Source organism: Pithys albifrons, chromosome Z, assembly GCF_047495875.1.
Source record: "Pithys albifrons albifrons isolate INPA30051 chromosome Z, PitAlb_v1, whole genome shotgun sequence".
Lineage (NCBI taxonomy): Eukaryota > Metazoa > Chordata > Aves > Passeriformes > Thamnophilidae > Pithys > Pithys albifrons.
Genome location: NC_092497.1, coordinates 68,839,247 through 68,857,687, shown reverse-complemented (window position 1 = coordinate 68,857,687; position 18,441 = coordinate 68,839,247). Strand labels below are relative to the sequence as shown.

General features: G+C 37.5%; 1 protein-coding gene across 7 annotated transcripts in view; it reads left to right on the top strand.

Moving 5' to 3' along the window:
• The window catches only part of MPDZ (multiple PDZ domain crumbs cell polarity complex component), a 106,034-nt gene that overhangs the window by 36,824 nt on the left and 50,769 nt on the right, over nucleotides 1-18,441 (top strand). For 4 of the 7 annotated variants that reach the window (XM_071581593.1, XM_071581591.1, XM_071581592.1 and 1 more), the window contains exons 9-18: nucleotides 2,335-2,449; nucleotides 5,299-5,387; nucleotides 6,485-6,680; nucleotides 7,953-8,051; nucleotides 9,985-10,064; nucleotides 10,778-10,924; nucleotides 11,790-11,957; nucleotides 12,931-13,128; nucleotides 16,382-16,591; nucleotides 18,111-18,227. In XM_071581593.1, the coding sequence (XP_071437694.1) occupies nucleotides 2,335-2,449; nucleotides 5,299-5,387; nucleotides 6,485-6,680; nucleotides 7,953-8,051; nucleotides 9,985-10,064; nucleotides 10,778-10,924; nucleotides 11,790-11,957; nucleotides 12,931-13,128; nucleotides 16,382-16,591; nucleotides 18,111-18,227 (1,419 nt within the window). The remainder of the gene's footprint in view (nucleotides 1-2,334; nucleotides 2,450-5,298; nucleotides 5,388-6,484; nucleotides 6,681-7,952; nucleotides 8,052-9,984; nucleotides 10,065-10,777; nucleotides 10,925-11,789; nucleotides 11,958-12,930; nucleotides 13,129-16,381; nucleotides 16,592-18,110; nucleotides 18,228-18,441) is intronic. The other 3 variants (XM_071581595.1, XM_071581589.1, XM_071581594.1) reach the window with 2 other exon arrangements.

Genomic DNA, 18,441 nt, shown 5'->3' with positions numbered 1-18,441 from the left:
AAATGCTGTTTCCTTCCTGAATGACCTGGCATTGCTCATTTGCTAGATGTTTTCTAAAAGAAGTCAACCAGCTGCTACCCTTATTCCCCGGCTGATGATTGTACTATGTACTGTTACGTCTCTACAACTGTCAGCCACTTAAAAAATGCTGTATCTATTATCATGACCTGTCAGGCCAAAACCGGCACAAATTTGGTCATTTGCATGTTTGTAGCAAAGTCTGGTTTCACAGGAGCCAGAAACAGTACTCTTCTGTCACATATAGTTAATGACCAGATCCTTATATGTGAACATGTGGAGTGAATTAATGAGAGAAGAAATAGTTCATTGTTTTTGAGCTTACATCTGGATAGAATTTAGGCCTTGGAAAGATATTTTTTTATTTTCTTCCCAGTTACAATTTAGATTTTGAACAGGTCACTTCAGAAGAAAAAAAGCTATAACAATGTATGCATGATTACCACAGGTTTGCCCCCATCCATTGTAGTGGTGTCTGTGAAAAACAAACATATATTCGTCCTCCCTTTTGTGGCTACAAGGCAAAGAGAGTTAATCTTAACATGGAGGTTTCTGATCATCTAAGAGGAGAGACAAACTGATACTTGTGTTTTTACAGCACACAGAGACATAAAACTTTTCTGCATTTTAGATAAAGCTATCCCTATTTAGCCCTCGCATTTCTTGTCTGAAAAACATCAGTCTCAAAACAAAAGCTGGATTTCATAATTTGATCTGTGTATATTTCTTCAGTGTTTGCCTTTTTGAGTTTTTCAAAAAAAGGACTAGGTTGGAAAAGACCTCTGAGACTGAGTTGAACCTATGGCCAAACACTACCTTCTCAACTAGACCATGACACTAAGTGCTATGTCCAGTCTTCTCATAAACACCTCCAGTGATGATGACTCCACCACATCCTTGGACAGCCTATTCCAACACCCACTCACTCTTTTTGTGAAGAGCTTCTTTCTAACCTAAACCTTCCCTGGTGTGGCTTAAGACTGTGCCCTGTTGTCCTATTGCTAGTTTCCTGGGAGAAGAGACCAACTGCCACCTGGCTACGACCTCTTTTCAGGTAGTTGTAGAGAGTGGTAAGGTCTCCCCTGAGCCTCCTCTTCTCCATGCTAAACAACCCCAGCTTTCTCAGCCACTCCCCAGAGGAGTTATGCTCCAATCCCTTCACCAGCCTTGTTGCCCTTCTTTTAGACCTATTCCAGCACCTCAACATCCTTCCTAAACTGAGTGGCACAGAACTGGACACAACACTCAGGGTGTGGCCTCACCAGCACTTAGTACAGGGGAAGAATCAGTTCCCCTGGTCCTGCTGGCCACACTATTCCTGATACAGGCCAGGATGCCATTGGCCTTCTTGGCGACTTGGGCACATTGCTGGCTCATGTTCAGCCTCCTGCCAATCCAAACCCCCAGGTCCCTTTCTGCCTGGCTGCTCTCCAGCCACTCTGTCCCCAACCTGTGGTGCTCCATGGGGTTGTTGTGACCAAAGTAGCTATCTGTTTTAGACAGCTGAAAGATGAAAAATTCAAAACTTTTAAAAAGTTGAAACTAATTTTTATATGTCTTTTTTTCTTTTAACATAAAAGCACTATTGTTAAAATGGGATTTTAATACGTACTTTACTTCCTTTGATAGCAAAGAAGTTAACTATTTACCCACAAAATCTTTTGTTATTGAAATTCAGAGTTTTATAGTAGATAATAAGAGAGATTGCAATTACTTAGCTAGCTGGAAATATAATTGCTACTTACTAAACCACAATTTTTAAGTCTTTCAAAAGCAAGAAGTGTAATTTCCTCACTGTAGCTTTTAGTATGTTTTAAATTTGGCAAGTTTAAAAAACATAGCTGTAGTTACTGAACAGAAATTTAAACAAGTAGAATACAAAATACAGTTATGATTGATTTTTCTTCTTTTTAGTAACACAGATGTCTAAAGCTTGTTTTGATGAGGTGCTAGAAAGGCAGCAAGTTGCATATTCATATACATATATGTTTAACTTACTCTACAAGGAATTCATTATTTATTTTGTACAAATTTCACTAGCCACTTTAGTCATTAAATATTGATTTTATAGATTAGAGGTAATATACTGGAGCAGTAGGATGGAGAGGGCATGACCTGCCCCACATTGCTCTACCATGAGGAATGTTCACTATTTCTCTTTTCTGTAATGAACAGCAAAGAGTATCAGCAAAGTTCACACTTTATTTTTTTATATTTGCATCTCATTTCACATGTTCACATGTTAATGACATTAAAGAATGTGATGGGTCTTTAAAGAAAAAACAGCTTACTTTCTAATCACTCTTTTCTTATTAGGCAGATGCTTCTATGGATAGCTGTGAAGATGGGGAGAAATTTAATGTTGAACTCACCAAAAACAACCAGGGCTTAGGAATAACGATTGCTGGTTACATTGGAGACAAAACATCAGGTAATGGTCAATTCCTGCACTTTACTTACATACTATGTTGTATGTGCATCAAAGACTTAATTTTGGCCTAGCTTCTCTTAAAAAAACCTTTGATGATCTAAAAATCTATTTGAAGTTTTTAAAGGAAAATGGATTTTTTCGTGAGAAGGACATTTAGAATAAAAGCAATTGGTGTTCTTACAGAATGCCCCCTTGTCCTAGTTCAGCAGGAGGGACCAGCTAACCCTGTGTGGGGATGATCAAAGCTGTGTATTCTACCCCCTCTATTCATTCCCCAAGGACAATGGGCCATTAGCAGCAGCTGCCCAGGGAGCCATTATCACCTTCACACCCAGCCTGAGGGGGGCGGAGCTGCTAATGGGCCATCAACAGCTCAACAACCCCTGGCTCCCAGAGTTAATCACCCATTGTGTGAGTCCCCGCCCAGGGGGAGGGACTGAGTGCTCCCTGAGGGTACATAAGTGGTGGGTAAGAAGACCTCGGGTACTTCTCGTTGGATCCAGAGCAGCAGCAGGACCTCGACAGCAGGAGATCACCGCTCTCGCCCAGACCACAGCCCTCGCCTGCACCAACAGGTTTTTCTTTTCCTTTTGCTCTGGACTTGGGGGAGCCACAGGGGTCTCAGCACAAGGGCAAACAAACCCCCTTGGGTTTGTGCCCCAGGACACTGGGTTATACTGCTGGGGTATTGTGAGTTGAAAGCAATTTCCCTTGTGTGTCAGTGTTGTTATAATAATATTATTATTAAATTTTAGCTCTGACTTATAATCTCTCTTGTGGTGAGTTCATTTTCCCTTGCTGGTTCACCTTCAAACCAGCACACCCCTCAGTATTTTTAAATTAGTTTTTATCTTCACTTTTGTCTAAAGCTTGTGCTTACATGTTTTTGAAAAACAATTTTAAAATAGATTTAGTCTTTTTTGTTAGAACTGGCTGCACTTTTTAAATTACTTTTTTATTTTTAAAAAGCTTATATGAGATAATGTGTTAGCAGTCTGAGTAGTTTTAGGAGGTATTGTTAGTAATTTTTAAACTGTGTATAGTGCTGCTGGCAGATCGAGAATTCCTTAGTAACTTCTGGATATAATAAATGTTTGTTGGCCTATGGCAATCAGTAAATAACTTTATTTCAATAAATACATGAAGCAATGCTCACGTGTGGTTGTGGAGTTTTACTTCGTAAGGTATTTGTTCAATGTGTTGTAGAACTTCTCAAAGAACTGTTGGTTTGACTTGTACCCAAATTTATATATTGTTAGAAAGATGTATGAGTAGGTACATTCGATATTACTGACAGTTTATAGCCATAGTTTTTCAGCTTAGAAAAGCTAGACTAAATTTTAGCAGTCTTGTTCTATAGGACAGGACGGTCACAATTTGTGCAAGTTCACTGTTTAGCACCTTTCAGTTGAATCTTAGAAGACAAAATGTAGACCATGTGATAGATCTGAAAGTATGTTTTAACTGTTTTAGTGTTTGGGTATTGCCAATCTTCAATTTGATATTACTGTGCTGCATGTAATTATGTTAGAAAATATTCTTAACCTGGGAACTAATTAGGTAACTCAATTTTGTGACTTAACACTTAGTTACACAACAACTTTGCTGTAAGATAAGTAGCCATAAAACTACTGGACAAGATCCATGGCTGAATCTTTCATGAATGGCAAATAGTTTTTGTGTTATTATGCAACTGTTTCAGGATATAAAAGTGCTTGGAAATTAGTAAAATCAGTCTGAGGAAGCAACAGCTTCAAAAAAAGAAGAGACATGTCAATGATGTAACTTTAATATATTTGTAATCTTATTTTTGCTAAGCTGAATTGAGTCATTATCCTCCTACCTGCTAACTTTTGTCACACTGAGGTTCAGTAAAAAATTAACTTCAGGTCTGCAAAGGCTCTGACAACTTTTCAAATGCGTTTTGTAGTGGATTATCTTCACATCAAACATAGTATTTCAACAAAATGGGAATATTTGTTCAGAGAAAGTAGTTTCTGTTAAGGTTTCTCATATAATTGTTACAGGCCTATGACCATCAGACCTGATTTCATGCCAGTTTATGCTGCTATATTTCTCAGTGTCACGTATGCTGTGCAAAATGTGCATGTAGGAACTCAAGAATTTTCACTTTATTGAGCTGTTGAAGCAAATGTGTTTTTCCTTTTAGCAAAATACCTCTTTTGTAGGTGTTTTCTCTATATTACTTTTCCTTCTCATTCAAAAATAGTAGCCATCTAAAATGGTTATTGGGGTTGTTTGTTAGGTTGTTTATGGCATTTTGTTTTGGTTTTGTTTTTTTAATTTGTGTCTTGTTTTATCAAATACTGATAGCTGTAGTTGAAAGCTGGTTCAGTGGTAAGTTATAGTCCACTATACAATTTTCTGTATTTGGCTGTCCAAACATGCATTTTCTTAACCAGTTTCTAAGTGTGTAGAAAATTCAGCTTTTGCTGAATTGGTATACTCTAGCAGAATTTTCTGTCCAAATCTATTAGAAGTCAGAGATATGTTTTGTGCTGATGTTGATTTCAACATCTAGCTTCAAGTAAGTTGGAATATTGCTTGTTTTGCAGCAAGAATTGTGAATTTGGCATTGTAAGATTTTGAATGAAATCTGGTCCAATGCAAGCTGACATTAATCAGGCTTATCGTTTAAGAAAATAATAATATGTATGTTTCACTTAGAACATTATTTTCTTCATGATTCTTATCTTACTTTGAGGTTGTGTTTTCTTTTTCCTTTTTTTCTCCCTTTCACTGGTGCCATTAGTGGGAGATTGTTGCATTATTTAATTTTTTTCTTAATAAATTAGTTAATTTTAATTTTCCCTGTTTCTTCATTCCAGAACCTTCTGGTATCTTTGTGAAAAGCATTACAAAAGGCAGTGCTGTTGAGCATGATGGCAGAATCCATGTGGGAGATCAAATTATAGTTGTAAGTAACTACAGAAAGAAGTGAGATCACTTTTCTGCAAAACTCTGCTTCTTTAAGTTGTAAAGAAATGCTTATATAGTACTTGTTTAAAATACTTAGGATTGGTGTTGAAGTGATGGATACTTTTTTGACAAAGGTTTTGATCACCTTACCTTTGTGATTGTGCTATCTTCAGGTAACCTTGTATTGCTTTAAAAAAAATGTATTGTGTCTGTGTGTCTTATCAGTAGAAGCTTAGTAAGTGCAGAGTTTTAAAGTTTGATTCAAAGGAGCAACTGTTTTCAAAATAACGAGTCAAGGAACATAGTATTGCTAGAAGTATTTCAGAAATTTAAGGCACTGAGGTACAGTTAAGGGTAGATAGAGAAATAATAGGATACTATAGAGTTTTCAGGGAGAAGAGTAAAATGTGTTGTGTGCTAGGGATAATGGGATGTGATTAAGCAATGACAAAGTTTTGAGTTTCAGAAAGAGATCTAGAGCTAATGAGATAGTTTCAAACAGAGAAGGTCAAAATCTTACTCTTTGAAATATTAAAATGATCAACCAGTCGTAGCATCTGGTTGGTTGTGACAGTGTTTTATAAGGAGATGGGACTTCATGGTGTTGAGTAGTAGACTTCTCTGTATCTGAGCCTCAGAATGACTGCGCTCTCTTTTTTCTTCTACCACTATGGATCTAAATGTGTCTCCTTACCTTCCCGTCCCCAGCACTCCTAGCTGTGGCTGTGTTAGCTTAGTCACCCAGTATTTTCTCCTTGGAGTCAGATGGCTGAAGCAGTCAAGCAGGCAGGCTGCAAAATGAGCCCTGAATGGCACATGCTGCGTTGTCTGCCACCCTACAGAGTAGATGTGTGTGGCCGCACCATCGTGGGCACTGGAGCACTTACTCCTTCTTTGCTGTGGCCCTGGTTGTTGCCTAGCTGTGGGGTACTCCAGTGGAAGTGCTTAGCACATCCAGTTTAATAAATTTGTGCAAGTTTTGTTCTTGCCCCTCCACTTGCTTTGTGCTCAAGCTAACATATGCGGAGAGCTCAACATGCTATTTTGCCCTAGACTTTTTTTCTGAATGAACTGAAAAGCTGCTTAATTCTGCAGGTGGATGGAACAAATCTTCAGGGTTTTACTAACCAGCAAGCAGTTGATGTTTTGCGGCATACGGGACAAACAGTTCAGCTCACTTTGATCAGAAGAGGTCTTAAGCAGGAAAATCGTATTCCGCCCCAGGAGGATTTCAATGCTTCTGTTGAAAAGGACTTACTGTTCCAAACAAAGGATAGTAGCACAGTCAAAGGTAATTAAAACTGGCTTTACTTTGAAGTTCGCTTTAAATATTTTTCTTCTCAATTGCAAACTGGCAATGAAATAGGCCAGATTCATTCTTAGTACTTATTACTGATGGCAGAGCTGCTGTACACGAGGGCAGAATTGGTCTATTATGGTTTGAATAATCTTTAGACACAGTGGTATTACTTGCTGCAGTTTCAAAGTGAGTGTTGAAAATTCTGCCCTGCATTGCACTTTTGGCTGAATTGCGTCAAGACTTTGATACTGCAAATTTTCAAATGGCAAGAAGGCAGCAAATCTTTTATTTGTGCTCAAGAGTGAAAGCTGCATTCTAAAGCAAGCAGAGATACCCTCCTCAATGAGCAAAAGCAAATCTCAGCTCCTTTCACTCTTGCATGTCACAAGCTCCCGATAGGAGAGGAGTGGCCTGTATCTAGAGGTTATTAATAATGTATGTTTACAATGTTCAGAAGCTAAATAGCAGTATTAATTTTGCTGTTGATGACATGGGATTAGTCAAGCTTAGTCTTACATTCTCTGTGTATATTGAAGTATGCATGCCAGCTTTTGAAAGTCAGTGTGCTTGGAACACAGGATACCTGAACAGAGGCTGGGTGCACAAACATCTACTTGTGTTGTAGTTTGATGCCAGTAAAAGTAGGCTATAATTCATCAACTGTGGCATTATCCCCACCTTGCACAAGATTTTCAAACACCCAGTAGTGTGTTTTCTGTATATCCTCCTCTCATTCCCACTTTTAGCAGAAAATATAGACAAAATGCACAGATTGCTGTTTGTCCAGCTAGTAGATATTCAAGACATCTGACAGCCAACAACATACATAACAGAACTTTGTGGTAGGAGTGTTTTTCTGCAAATGAAGAGTGTGTCAGTTGTGCAGGTCTCCAAGTCTGTAGCATTTTCATTTTCAGTGTCAACTTCCGGAATTGCATGAAGGCAAAAAAAAGAAGTTAATATAAGAAGGTTACAGAATGTTTGATAGATTTTCTTTCAGCCATAGAAATGGAGGTACTGGTAGTTCTGGGGTTGTTGGTGCTACGGTTCATTGAAAACTCACTGAAGAAGGCAAAGCACTAATAGGAAGCCGTGTCTTCGAAATGCGAAGTTTCTTCTGGGCCCCTCATTCTGTATTCCATTTATCGAATATGGGCACTGTGAAGTCCAGTGGAAGAGAGAGTTGATGCCCTGAAGCATACCTGTTAACTTGATAAATATTAAAACAGAAATAGCTGAAAGGATTTATTCTTTTTTTTCCAGATAACAGTGAAACAGAACAGGAATCTCCATCACTGTCCTGCAGTGCCAGTGTGGTAAATATTGGAGATGACATGAAACAACAGGAGACAGGTTCTCAAGGTTTAATTTTTTTTTTCTGTGAAAATACACTTGTGTGTGCTTACATAAAGATCAGATGCTTTTTATGTCTCTTCACCTCCTGGGTCCTGTGTAGCTGAGGTAGAACTAGAAAGTCAAAGGAGTCATACATTTAGTCATGTACTCTTCATCATGAGTGCTGTAGCATCATGACTATTATATGTGTCTGAAAATGACTATATGCCAAAGATGTCATATGAGGCACTCTACTTTTGCTACTTGCTCAGCCCTCTCTTAGTCTAGTTTTGTATATCTACTCTTTTTAGTCTAGGTCCAGAAAAAATGTTTCTCTCTTCATTCCCCAATATACTTTATCTTTCCAGTTGTCTTCATTTGCACGGATGCAGTTCCAGGACTTCTGCCTCTTTCTGATAAGCTTCTTTTCTCAAATTCCTGAGGTTGCATTAATTCCAATCTGTATTCTCTGGTAATGTCTGAAATTCAGTCAGTTCTGGTGCACTGATACTCTCTGAATTCTCCTGTGCTCTTTGAAGAAATATTTTTTTCTCTCTTGAGTTCTTAAAACACTGTTCTGCATTTCAGAAGTTCTATGTGATGATACTTTTTCCAGATTGAGACAGCACATTATGTGTTTTGTAACATTTTCCCACTTCCAGAGCAAGAGGGAAACTGAAAATTTTTGTGATACGTATCTTTTCATAATTCATACTTTCCATTATCTTGGATAGCAGAAGGAATTTCTTTTTAACACCTTTCTTTCAGATACTGCTGGGTCTCTGCTTTGGAAAAAGTATTGCCCTATTTGAATGCCATACAACATTTGGCTTTATATTTAGTCATGTTTCTGAACAATGACTAGACTTAAAACACTGCCCAAGGCTGTTAGACATTTTTTGTTATTACTAAAATCAGTGGGATTCGGGAATCTTGTAATGGAGATTCTTGTCTCTGCCTGTGATTAACATTCATATCTGAAGAGTTTATTTGGATATTTATTATAAGAACAGCCCAGACCACAGACCTAGAATACGTAGTGTCCTGTCAAAACTTCTGTGTTTGCTGACTGTTGTATCTAAATACTAATTTTTATTTCTTCCTGCTATAGAGCCTAGACAATGTGAATGAGGGGAAAATGTGTAGGAAGAAAGCATTTCTAATTTTTTTTCAGACTGCAGATAAACTTTCAATAAATTTAAGAGTTGTCCCAGTTTGCTGCCTAGCCTGTCACTGTATTTTACACCACGCCCATACTTGTTCCCCTTCCTTCCTTTCCAAGTTCATTGCTGCTCTTTAGCTATTAAAACTTTTATGTCATTGGGTGTATGTATGCCCTTATGTGAGTCTAACATTAAAAAAAAAATGAAAGAGGTGGACTTCCTGCATTCTGCCGTTGTCCTGTAGGGCTTACAGTTTCAGAAAAATCCTTTACAGTTGTGCTCGTACTTTTGAAAATTCAAAACCTCCAGATTGGGTCTTTGAATTCTCTCTTTAAAATGCAGAGTCTATCCAAAAGGATCAGTATGGAATTTACATGTTTCAGTATTTTGGCCATCCCCCTGAATCAGCCTAATCAGATCATATATGGTCTGATTTAACTCATGTCCAGGGCATACATGCAACTTTTTCATATACTTTGTGCCTATTATCTTGAAAAATTGCAATAAATTCACTCAACTCTGAGGCTAGTTTAAATACGTGTTCTTTGTTTCCAGCTGCACACTACAAACTATTGCACTGAACTTCATGTCTTTCAAAATACACAGTCAGTTTTGCAGAGTTGGAGTCTAATATTATTTTGCAGGTTTCTCTTTGGATAAACCAAAGCTTGGTTTTTGTGTTTAGGAGAGTTCTGGCATCACAGAAATGATTGTGTCATCTTGTATGTTCCATATGCTTTATCAGTTATAATAGACAAGTTTTATTTTGTCACAGTAATTTCAGATATAATTTTTAGATTTCCAGCTAACTACTGCAGAAGAAGCAGCTACAAAGATAAAATGGCAGAAGATTATGGGTTCGAATTATGAAATAGTGGTAGGTAAATTTTGTTTGCTATTGTTAAATGCCCTTTCATCTGCCCATCTATTATGTTGACAACATACGGATAGAAATAGGTTTGTATTGTATTTGTTCATTCATGTATAAAGGTTATACATATGCTTCTTAGTCTTTTGAGATGATTTTATTTTTTAAATAAATTTGGAATGTAGATACATATTTTTCTGTATTTTGGCAAAACAATCACAGACTTTAGTTAGGTGGCTGTGCCTATGAGTGTTGTTTCACCTATTTCCTAGCTTCAAGAGAATAAAGTTGTATTATAGAAAAAAGTAGTATTTAGCATGAAATTCAAAGTTCCCTTCATTAACTAGAATTTGAAGCTTCACACCTATTCTGCACATTGAATAAATGGTTTTATGTGATGATATAAATAATGCATAGAACATATACTGTTGAAAAGTGGTATCTGAGTTTAGGAGTTACTGCAAAATCATATGCCATGGCTGTAGTGTCCGCAGAAGTATGTATTATTAAATATATTGCTCTCGTAAACAGTTTCAACTTGTGTATTGCAAAGCGTACGTGATCAAAGTTTCACTTTTTACCTGACTGTCCCCATTACACATGGCAATGCTTGTGATTTCTCACTTCTGGAATACTGACCTCATAATTTGTAAATTGAAGTGGAAAGTAACAGGTAGGCCTGTAAATATGTAAAATGTAACCATTTCTTAATCTTATTTTAGGTGGCTGTAGTTAACAAATTTAGTGAAAGCAGTGGGTTAGGGATAAGCCTTGAAGCTACAGTGGGACATCATTTCATCAGATCTATTTTACCAGAAGGGCCAGTTGGACGAAGTGGCAAATTGTTCAGTGGAGATGAACTGCTGGAAGTAAGAAAACATAATATATCTTAATCTGCATTCAGTAAGGTTTTTAAGCAGTAAGTTTCTTCTCATATGTTGTGACCTTGGGAAGTAGCATATCTAACTGCATACCAGTTAGAGATTGAGGAGTCACTTCATATGCACTTACGTGGATTTTTGTGAATGCATATGGTTACATGCATCTCTCAGCTGTTAACAGATTTTTCAGATACAGTCCAAGGTCTCTGTTGTGGTTTAAGCTCAGCTGGCCATTAAGTTGTTTTTTAACTGTTTTATACCTCCTCAGTGGCAGGGCTTGAGACACCGAAAAATCATTTCTGTAGGATAGATACATTTAGCAGCAATCAAAACACCTGTGTGTTATCAACATTATTCTCATACTGAATTCAAACCACATCACTGCACCAGCTACTGAGAATAAATGAAGTCTATCCCTGTTGAAACCAGGACAGTCACCAAAAAAGAATATGTAGCAAGAGCATTAAGATTTAGTAGGAATATCCATACACAGTAAAGGACTACAAACATGATTATTTTTCTACATTATTTTCTTAAAATTAAAATTGAATTTGGTTTATGAGAGTGCAAGAAACATAAAGTTACAGAATATTTGGTTTGTTTGGTGGTGTCATGCAATATATAAGATTATACATTCAGTTCAGTACTTATCTTGGTGCTGATTCTGAGGACTGAATTGAATAGAAATAAGGGTTCACAGTATCTATTAGCATGGGAGGTTTTCTTTGTGGTTTTTTTAATAAGGTGATTAGTGAGTTGAGGTTTGGTATTGGAGTTTTTTACCCATATTTGTTCATTGCACTTCTAAATATTCTGTGTAGTTCTAACCATTATGTATTCTTTATTTATTGAGGTGAATGATATCTCTTTGCTTGGGGAAAACCACAAGGATGTGGTCTGTATCTTGAAAGAACTGCCTATTAAGGTCACAATGGTGTGCTGTCGTCCGGTAGCTCCTCACATCGCTCAACCAGAAGTGCTAGAGAGTCTTAGTCTGTCTGAGGTTCAGCTCACAGAAAAGGTATTTTGTCATTAAAAGATTTCTGAAAATGACTTTACATGAGAAAAAAAAACCAGAGAAAATTCTTCTACGAGATCAGAAATATGTTTTTAATATTCTAGGAATTAAAACTAGACAAACAGGAAAAGACAAATTATGTTTATCAGTCATTCTGTAGGCCACCAGAATATGTCAATCCTGGTCAGTCATGGTCAGAAATATTCTGGGATGCTGTGCTATCTGCCTAAGTAATGTACTTCTGTAGGTGACATGTAGGAGTTTGGCAGACTGAACTGTGTATTCTTTGGAATCTGACTATATTTAATCTGGTTTTGAACTTTGCTTTCTGGGTTTGTGTTGCACAGAACTGTGTGTACATTCACTGGCTGATGCTTCTGTCACTCGTAAGTGCAGAGCTCTGGGCAGCCTGATGAATTAAACACATAGGAATGGCCTACAGTGTAGTATACAAAGCGATAGCATTTGTATGAAAAGAAACCCAGTTAATTCTGAGTTCTGGGCAAGGCACGAAATTCAGTTCATATTTTCTATGATTCTCTGTAAAACCAAGTGAAGAACATAGATGGGTGTGTATGCATGCATGTATTTTTTTGTTATTAAATGTTCTGACTACTGTCAGTATTTCTATGTTTAATGAAAGCATATTTTAGATATACCATTTAATAACAAGTATTTCCTGTATATTTAAATGCACGTACTAATGAAGTTTTTTGAGGTTTTGCATTTGACAGCAATTCTATATTGTAAATATTCTTCCAGTGAATATTTTCATACATTTGCAGGAGAGCTCTTTTACTAGAAGGGTTTGTGAGTTCTGTTCTATGTTCGTCAGACTTGTTTGTTAAATCTGCCGAGTGCTTACACTTCTTCAGTGATTAGAGATACATCACTTAGTTTTGATCTTGTTTTTTTGGGAACAGAGTTTTGTAGCTGCAGATTCACAATGGTTTACATTTTATTGGTAAACATTTAGTGTTTTTCTCAGGCTCACATAGAACTTGGATTCATTGGCTCCTCGGACACAGAGGGAACTGCTTTGGAAACAGCTGACGAGGGTCAGAGTGCAGAAGAGGTGCAGAGCTCATCTTTGGCAATGTGGGAAACAGAAGTACAGCACATTGAGCTGCAGAAAGGGAGTATGGGGCTTGGATTTAGTATACTGGATTATCAGGTAACGTCTGTACTTCTTTGAGTCAAGGACAAAATACTTCGTATTGTTTGGATTGTGCAATATGTTCTAAATATACATTTTAGGGGTAAATATTAATGGAAACTGAGCAATAGAGTAAAACTAATCACTGCTGGTAGACATCTCACTAATTGGATTACATATTCCTCTTATTAAAACTGCAGGTTGTAATGACATTGGTAATACTGGTCAAGAAAAATTGATAATCTGTTATGTACTAGGGTTTTCAGAAAGGTATCTTCTAGTGACCTAGGGTCAAGAATGATGTAGCCAGAATATTTAGGCATTTAGCCATGTATTTTGCACCCGCAGTGAAGTGTTTAGGGCAAGATCCAATAAAGGACTTAGGTGCTTAAAGCAGGATTTACTAAAATCCAGAACTGCAATTCTGAAATCACTTAGCTGCGATTTGTCCAGGACATGCTTAAAACACCCCCCTTTGTTTTGTGTTTGACTTCAGAATTCCTGGATGTCTAAGCTATGATTCTTGGTGTGTCCCACTGAACAGCTCATTGCCTGTCTCTTGCCAGCACTTGATCAGGATCTCTAAACAAATGTTCTTCCTCTTCCCAGTTGTCCAGTGGATAATTTTTAATCTGACCTCAAGTAATTTCTCCCTGTGATCAGTGTAGGCTTTTGCTGAGCTTTGTAGTGATGCTGCAGGACCCAGTCTCCTTCAAGGTTTCTACTGGATCTTGTCCCTAGGAGTTTATGCATTTACATCTGGAGATTACTTCTGGGTGGAAATTATGCCCCCAGGGCACTGCTCTGAATTAATCTATGCCTTAGATTTTGCATTTGCACACTGGTAAAGATGAAGAGTCGGGTAGTGTAATAATCTGAAGGATAAAGACGTAATCAAGTGTCTGATGAAACAATGACTACTCTTTAATATATTATTTGTGACTCTTAAATGAGATATCAAAGCTGAGCTGAGTATTTGAAGTCTGTCAGTACACAGTAAAGCATATTTTTACTTCAGCCTCTTCTGAGCATTAACACAAATGGTGAGTTGGTGACTGAATTTTGTTTCTGGATAATAGTACTAAACAGTTGTGAGAACTGCCTTAAATTTGTTAATATATTTTTCAAATATGAATTGGAGTCTTATCTTACAGCTTTACTCAACTTTCTGAAACTTACCTTTTTTTCATTTTCTAATATTTTTGTCTTCTACTATGTTCTCTCCTTTGAAATGCAGTAAAAAAAGTCAGTTTGTCATTGAAGTTTCTGCGTTCACCTAAGACTGTGACCAATAAATTTACAGTGAGATTTATCTTTCTATTTTACTGTTTCCATCAAATTTTCAATTTATTTTCAGTGAACAGTGACTGCAGTTAAGGACAGTTATGTTCATACTAGTACATTCTTCATGTTTTGTACAATAGCAGGCCTGTAGAAAAGTCTGCATAACTTCTTGCCCTAAAAAAGACTATCACATAGACTAGAGAAGTATTGGGGTTTTTTTAAAGGTGATATGCAGTGTCATCTAAAGTGACGGTGTAAGTATCTGTTGTTAAAATAGCAAGGAAGATGTCAGTGTTCAGACTGAAGCACAATCTCCAGCAATGCTAGTTATATTTCCTCTTGTTCAGTGTTTTATTGCTCCATGGTGTTCTTGCTGCATTAACTGCAGTAAAGTGTTAAGGGTCTTTTCAATGTCCTTCCCTCGTGAACACTTCTTTTTCACACCAGCTTTTGGCTTTCCCAATTCCTGTGATTTTTGTATGTTGCCTTTATGGTGTCCATCCCTTTGGACGTACATCTTGGCATGGAAACCTATTGCAGCTTTGTGCCTGTTTGTAGATGTTTGCTTTTCTCTTACTTTTGCTGTCAGTAAAGCTGTTTGTTACATGATTACATTTCTTGAGGTTTTTCTCTGTGCATGCACTCAAGTAAGCTGGGTGTTGGAAGTATTAACATGATGTTCTTTGTGAATGTAGTTCTCTAAGAATCACACAAATGTTTTGCACCCGTGATAATTGTTACAACAAAAACATACATTCCTGTTACTAGTATTTGATGCTATATTTTTATAAAAATCAGTGCTCTGGAGGATAGAGAGTTCAAAGTAGGTTTTTTAATAACCAAACACTACTTTGTTTTGTCTTGTTGATTAGAGTGCTGTATTGATATGTTCCTGTCTTACAGAAAGTGTTTAATTAGACACAAGAACTTGCCTCTTAAAAAGTGCTTTCTCAGTTAAGCAAGATCTGGTGCCGTGAAGTATAAGAGAGTTACTGAAAATAAGTCCACTAGAATGCATGTGTTACTTTTGCCCCAATCTGCAGATGATTAAGTGTAAGGGTGGATGGAATCTGCAGCACTGTGATTGCAGTAGGAAGTATTTGAATTTCTGATGTCTTGAGTTGAGCTGGCAAAATGCCAATTACCCAATACAGAGTATCAGAGCCTCTCCCCCCCTGCTGAGAAAAGGGAGGAGAAAAAACCCTGGAAACTCAGAACAGGTTTAAACTTAAACTAATTGTAAATATTTATACAGAAAAGAGAAAATTAAAATAAAACTACAATATAACACACACTTAACACAAGTTAGATATAACAACAGTATTCTACTTCCCACTGAAGACAGATCTCATCAGTCTAGATTTATAAAGCACTCCAAAAGACTCCCAGCAAGGAACAGAATGAAAGAATAACAATAAAATGTTTACTTCCCTAAATTAAAACAAAATGTATCATAGTGGTGGCAGCAGCGAGGCCCAGCACAGCAGGACAGTGGCAGCATGTCCTGTCTCTACTGCAAACATGATGGAACTGAGAAACTCGTCCTACTCTACTGTATTTATATCTCAGTTTTGCGTCATCTGGTGTGAAATATTTCCTTAGTTGCTTAAGTCAGGTGATACCTGTCTCGCCTAATCTACATAGATTCTCTGAGCCTGCTAAATTGAGGCCTAGCTAAAACTAAAGCCAAAACTACCACAGATGTGTACAGACAACACTCTGCAATTTAGTAGTATTTATACTGGAGATAGATGATGGGACATCACCTAGAAAGTAGTAATAATTTTCACATTAAAGACTTAAAAGCAGGTGAAAGTCTAAATGTATGGACAGGAGGGTTTGTTCATGCTGACGATTCATCTGGAGGAGAACTCCAACTTCTTAATAACCAAACTCTGCTGGGTTAGTAAAAGTTCATGATTAAAAGTTTGCCTCTCAAGACATAGAAGGGTAAATAAAATGAAATTTTTTTCTTTTATTTAATTAGGATCCTGTTGATCCAGCAAACACTGTAATTGTGATTCGCTCATTAGTTCCTGGGGGTGTGGCTGAGCAAGATGGCAGACTTCTTCCTGGAGATAGGCTTATGTTTGTCAATGATACCAACTTGGAAAACGGCAGCCTGGAGGAAGCGGTACAAGCACTGAAAGGAGCCCCAACAGGAGCAGTTCAAATAGGAGTAGCGAAACCATTACCTGTAAGGATCTGGTATTCAGTGGGTACTTTTCATGTCATTTAAGCTGGTAAATGCTGATTCAGACTTCTGCATACCCTTTTGTATGTTTTGGGGTATAGCTGAGTGGTCCACCTATTTCCTTGCATGTAGGTGTGTCCTGGGTAGTGTGTGACTGGTGCAGTGATTGCAGGACCTAGCACACCTGTTGACAGGCATAATTTTGTACATTGTACACTTTATGTGATCCTCTGAATTTGTGAGATGGTGACATAAAGTTGTTTTTATGTGATTTATCTGGAACTTACCTATTCCTTTGCTTTTCAAGGCATAGTATATACGCAGTCTTTGTATTTGGACTGCACACTTTGTTTCTGTAATAGTGTATAGTCTTCAGTTTATATGCATCTGACCAGTTATTTCAGGCTTGATTTTAGAAAGTAATCTGTGACAGTTCAAAAAAGGAGATTCAATGAGACCTACAGTGACTGAGATAATGTATCAGTAAGGATGCTGGTGAACTAATGGCCCTGGTGTGTTAAATTCAAGCCAGTAGAGTGGCATTAGTTCATACATACAAGGCCTGTATATCTGTAAGCAAGGCCAAGTGCAGTCTTAGGGGTTCATTCTTGCTTTTCATGAATTGATAATCTTGTAATCCTTGTGGATGCAGATATCAAATTTTCATTCTTAATAGATCTTTGTGGAGAGAGTGGAAGGGAATGGCTGTTGTCTAAGTTCCTAGAAAGTTTGCTTTTCATAGTAAGAGAGTACTTTTTAACTTGCTCTGTTAAATTAATTTTTATAGTGGACACCGTATAAATGAAGTGTCTTGCAAGTCAAAAGTTGCATACTTAACAATATGTCACTAAAAGAGAAAATGCATGAAGTTTTTGATTCTGTTCTAAACAGTTGTAAACATTCAGCATTTGCAGTTCAGTACTTCATGTGTTATGCATGCCAAATAATTAAACATTGTGAATAATCACTGGGTTTTTTGAAGTACTGGACAAATGCATTTGCAATCAAATTATGTTGGAAAAAGCTGTTGGTTTATAGTCAGAATTATGGTTTGTCCTCTAGAGGCTGTTCCACCTGGCAGATACAGTAGTAAAACACAGACAGTGGATGAAGTTCTCCTGCCTACAAACAAGAATGCTCTGTGGCTAGCAAAATTATAAAGACCTCTACTCTTAGCCTCTTTCTCTGGTGCAGCTGTGGTGGCAGTTTTAGTATACATTTATTAAGAGCAGAAGTTGAAAATGAGTTTCAGCTAAGTTGTGGGCTCTGTGGTGTATCTGGATAGGCCTTTTTCATTACTAGGGGTGGTAAAATGAGGTGTGAACCTCAATCAATTCAGGTAAATCTGAAATAAAGATACTGTCTCTTTACCTACCCAATACTATGACTGTGATTGAAATGAACTCTGCTGCTTTTGGAACCATTTGCCTTTCTGAACACTCCCACCCCCTCCACCCAGAACACGCTCTGCACCCCTGTGTCCAGGCCACTGATCCGACTCAGAGCTTCGTTCTTTCTGCAGCTTTCACCCGAGGAGAGCTATGTCTCTGCTAAGGAAGATTGCTTTTTCTACACTGCCCAGTCACTTGAGGAGGAGGGGCCAGCTGATGCAGCCCTCTTCCATGCTGAGCTGGCTCTGGTTAGTGGCCCACCTTACCAAAGATTTCTTAAGTCTTTACATTTTGTATGAAGGGAGTTGCTTTGACACTATACATTCTTATTCTTTAGTGTTTTCTCTCACCACATTACTCATCTACCATAGGTGGGATGAATCCTGACTTGGTATAAACTAACATCTAGAGATGTTTGCATGAGCTGTGAATCTGGCTTATGATACATTAATTGCTGGGGGG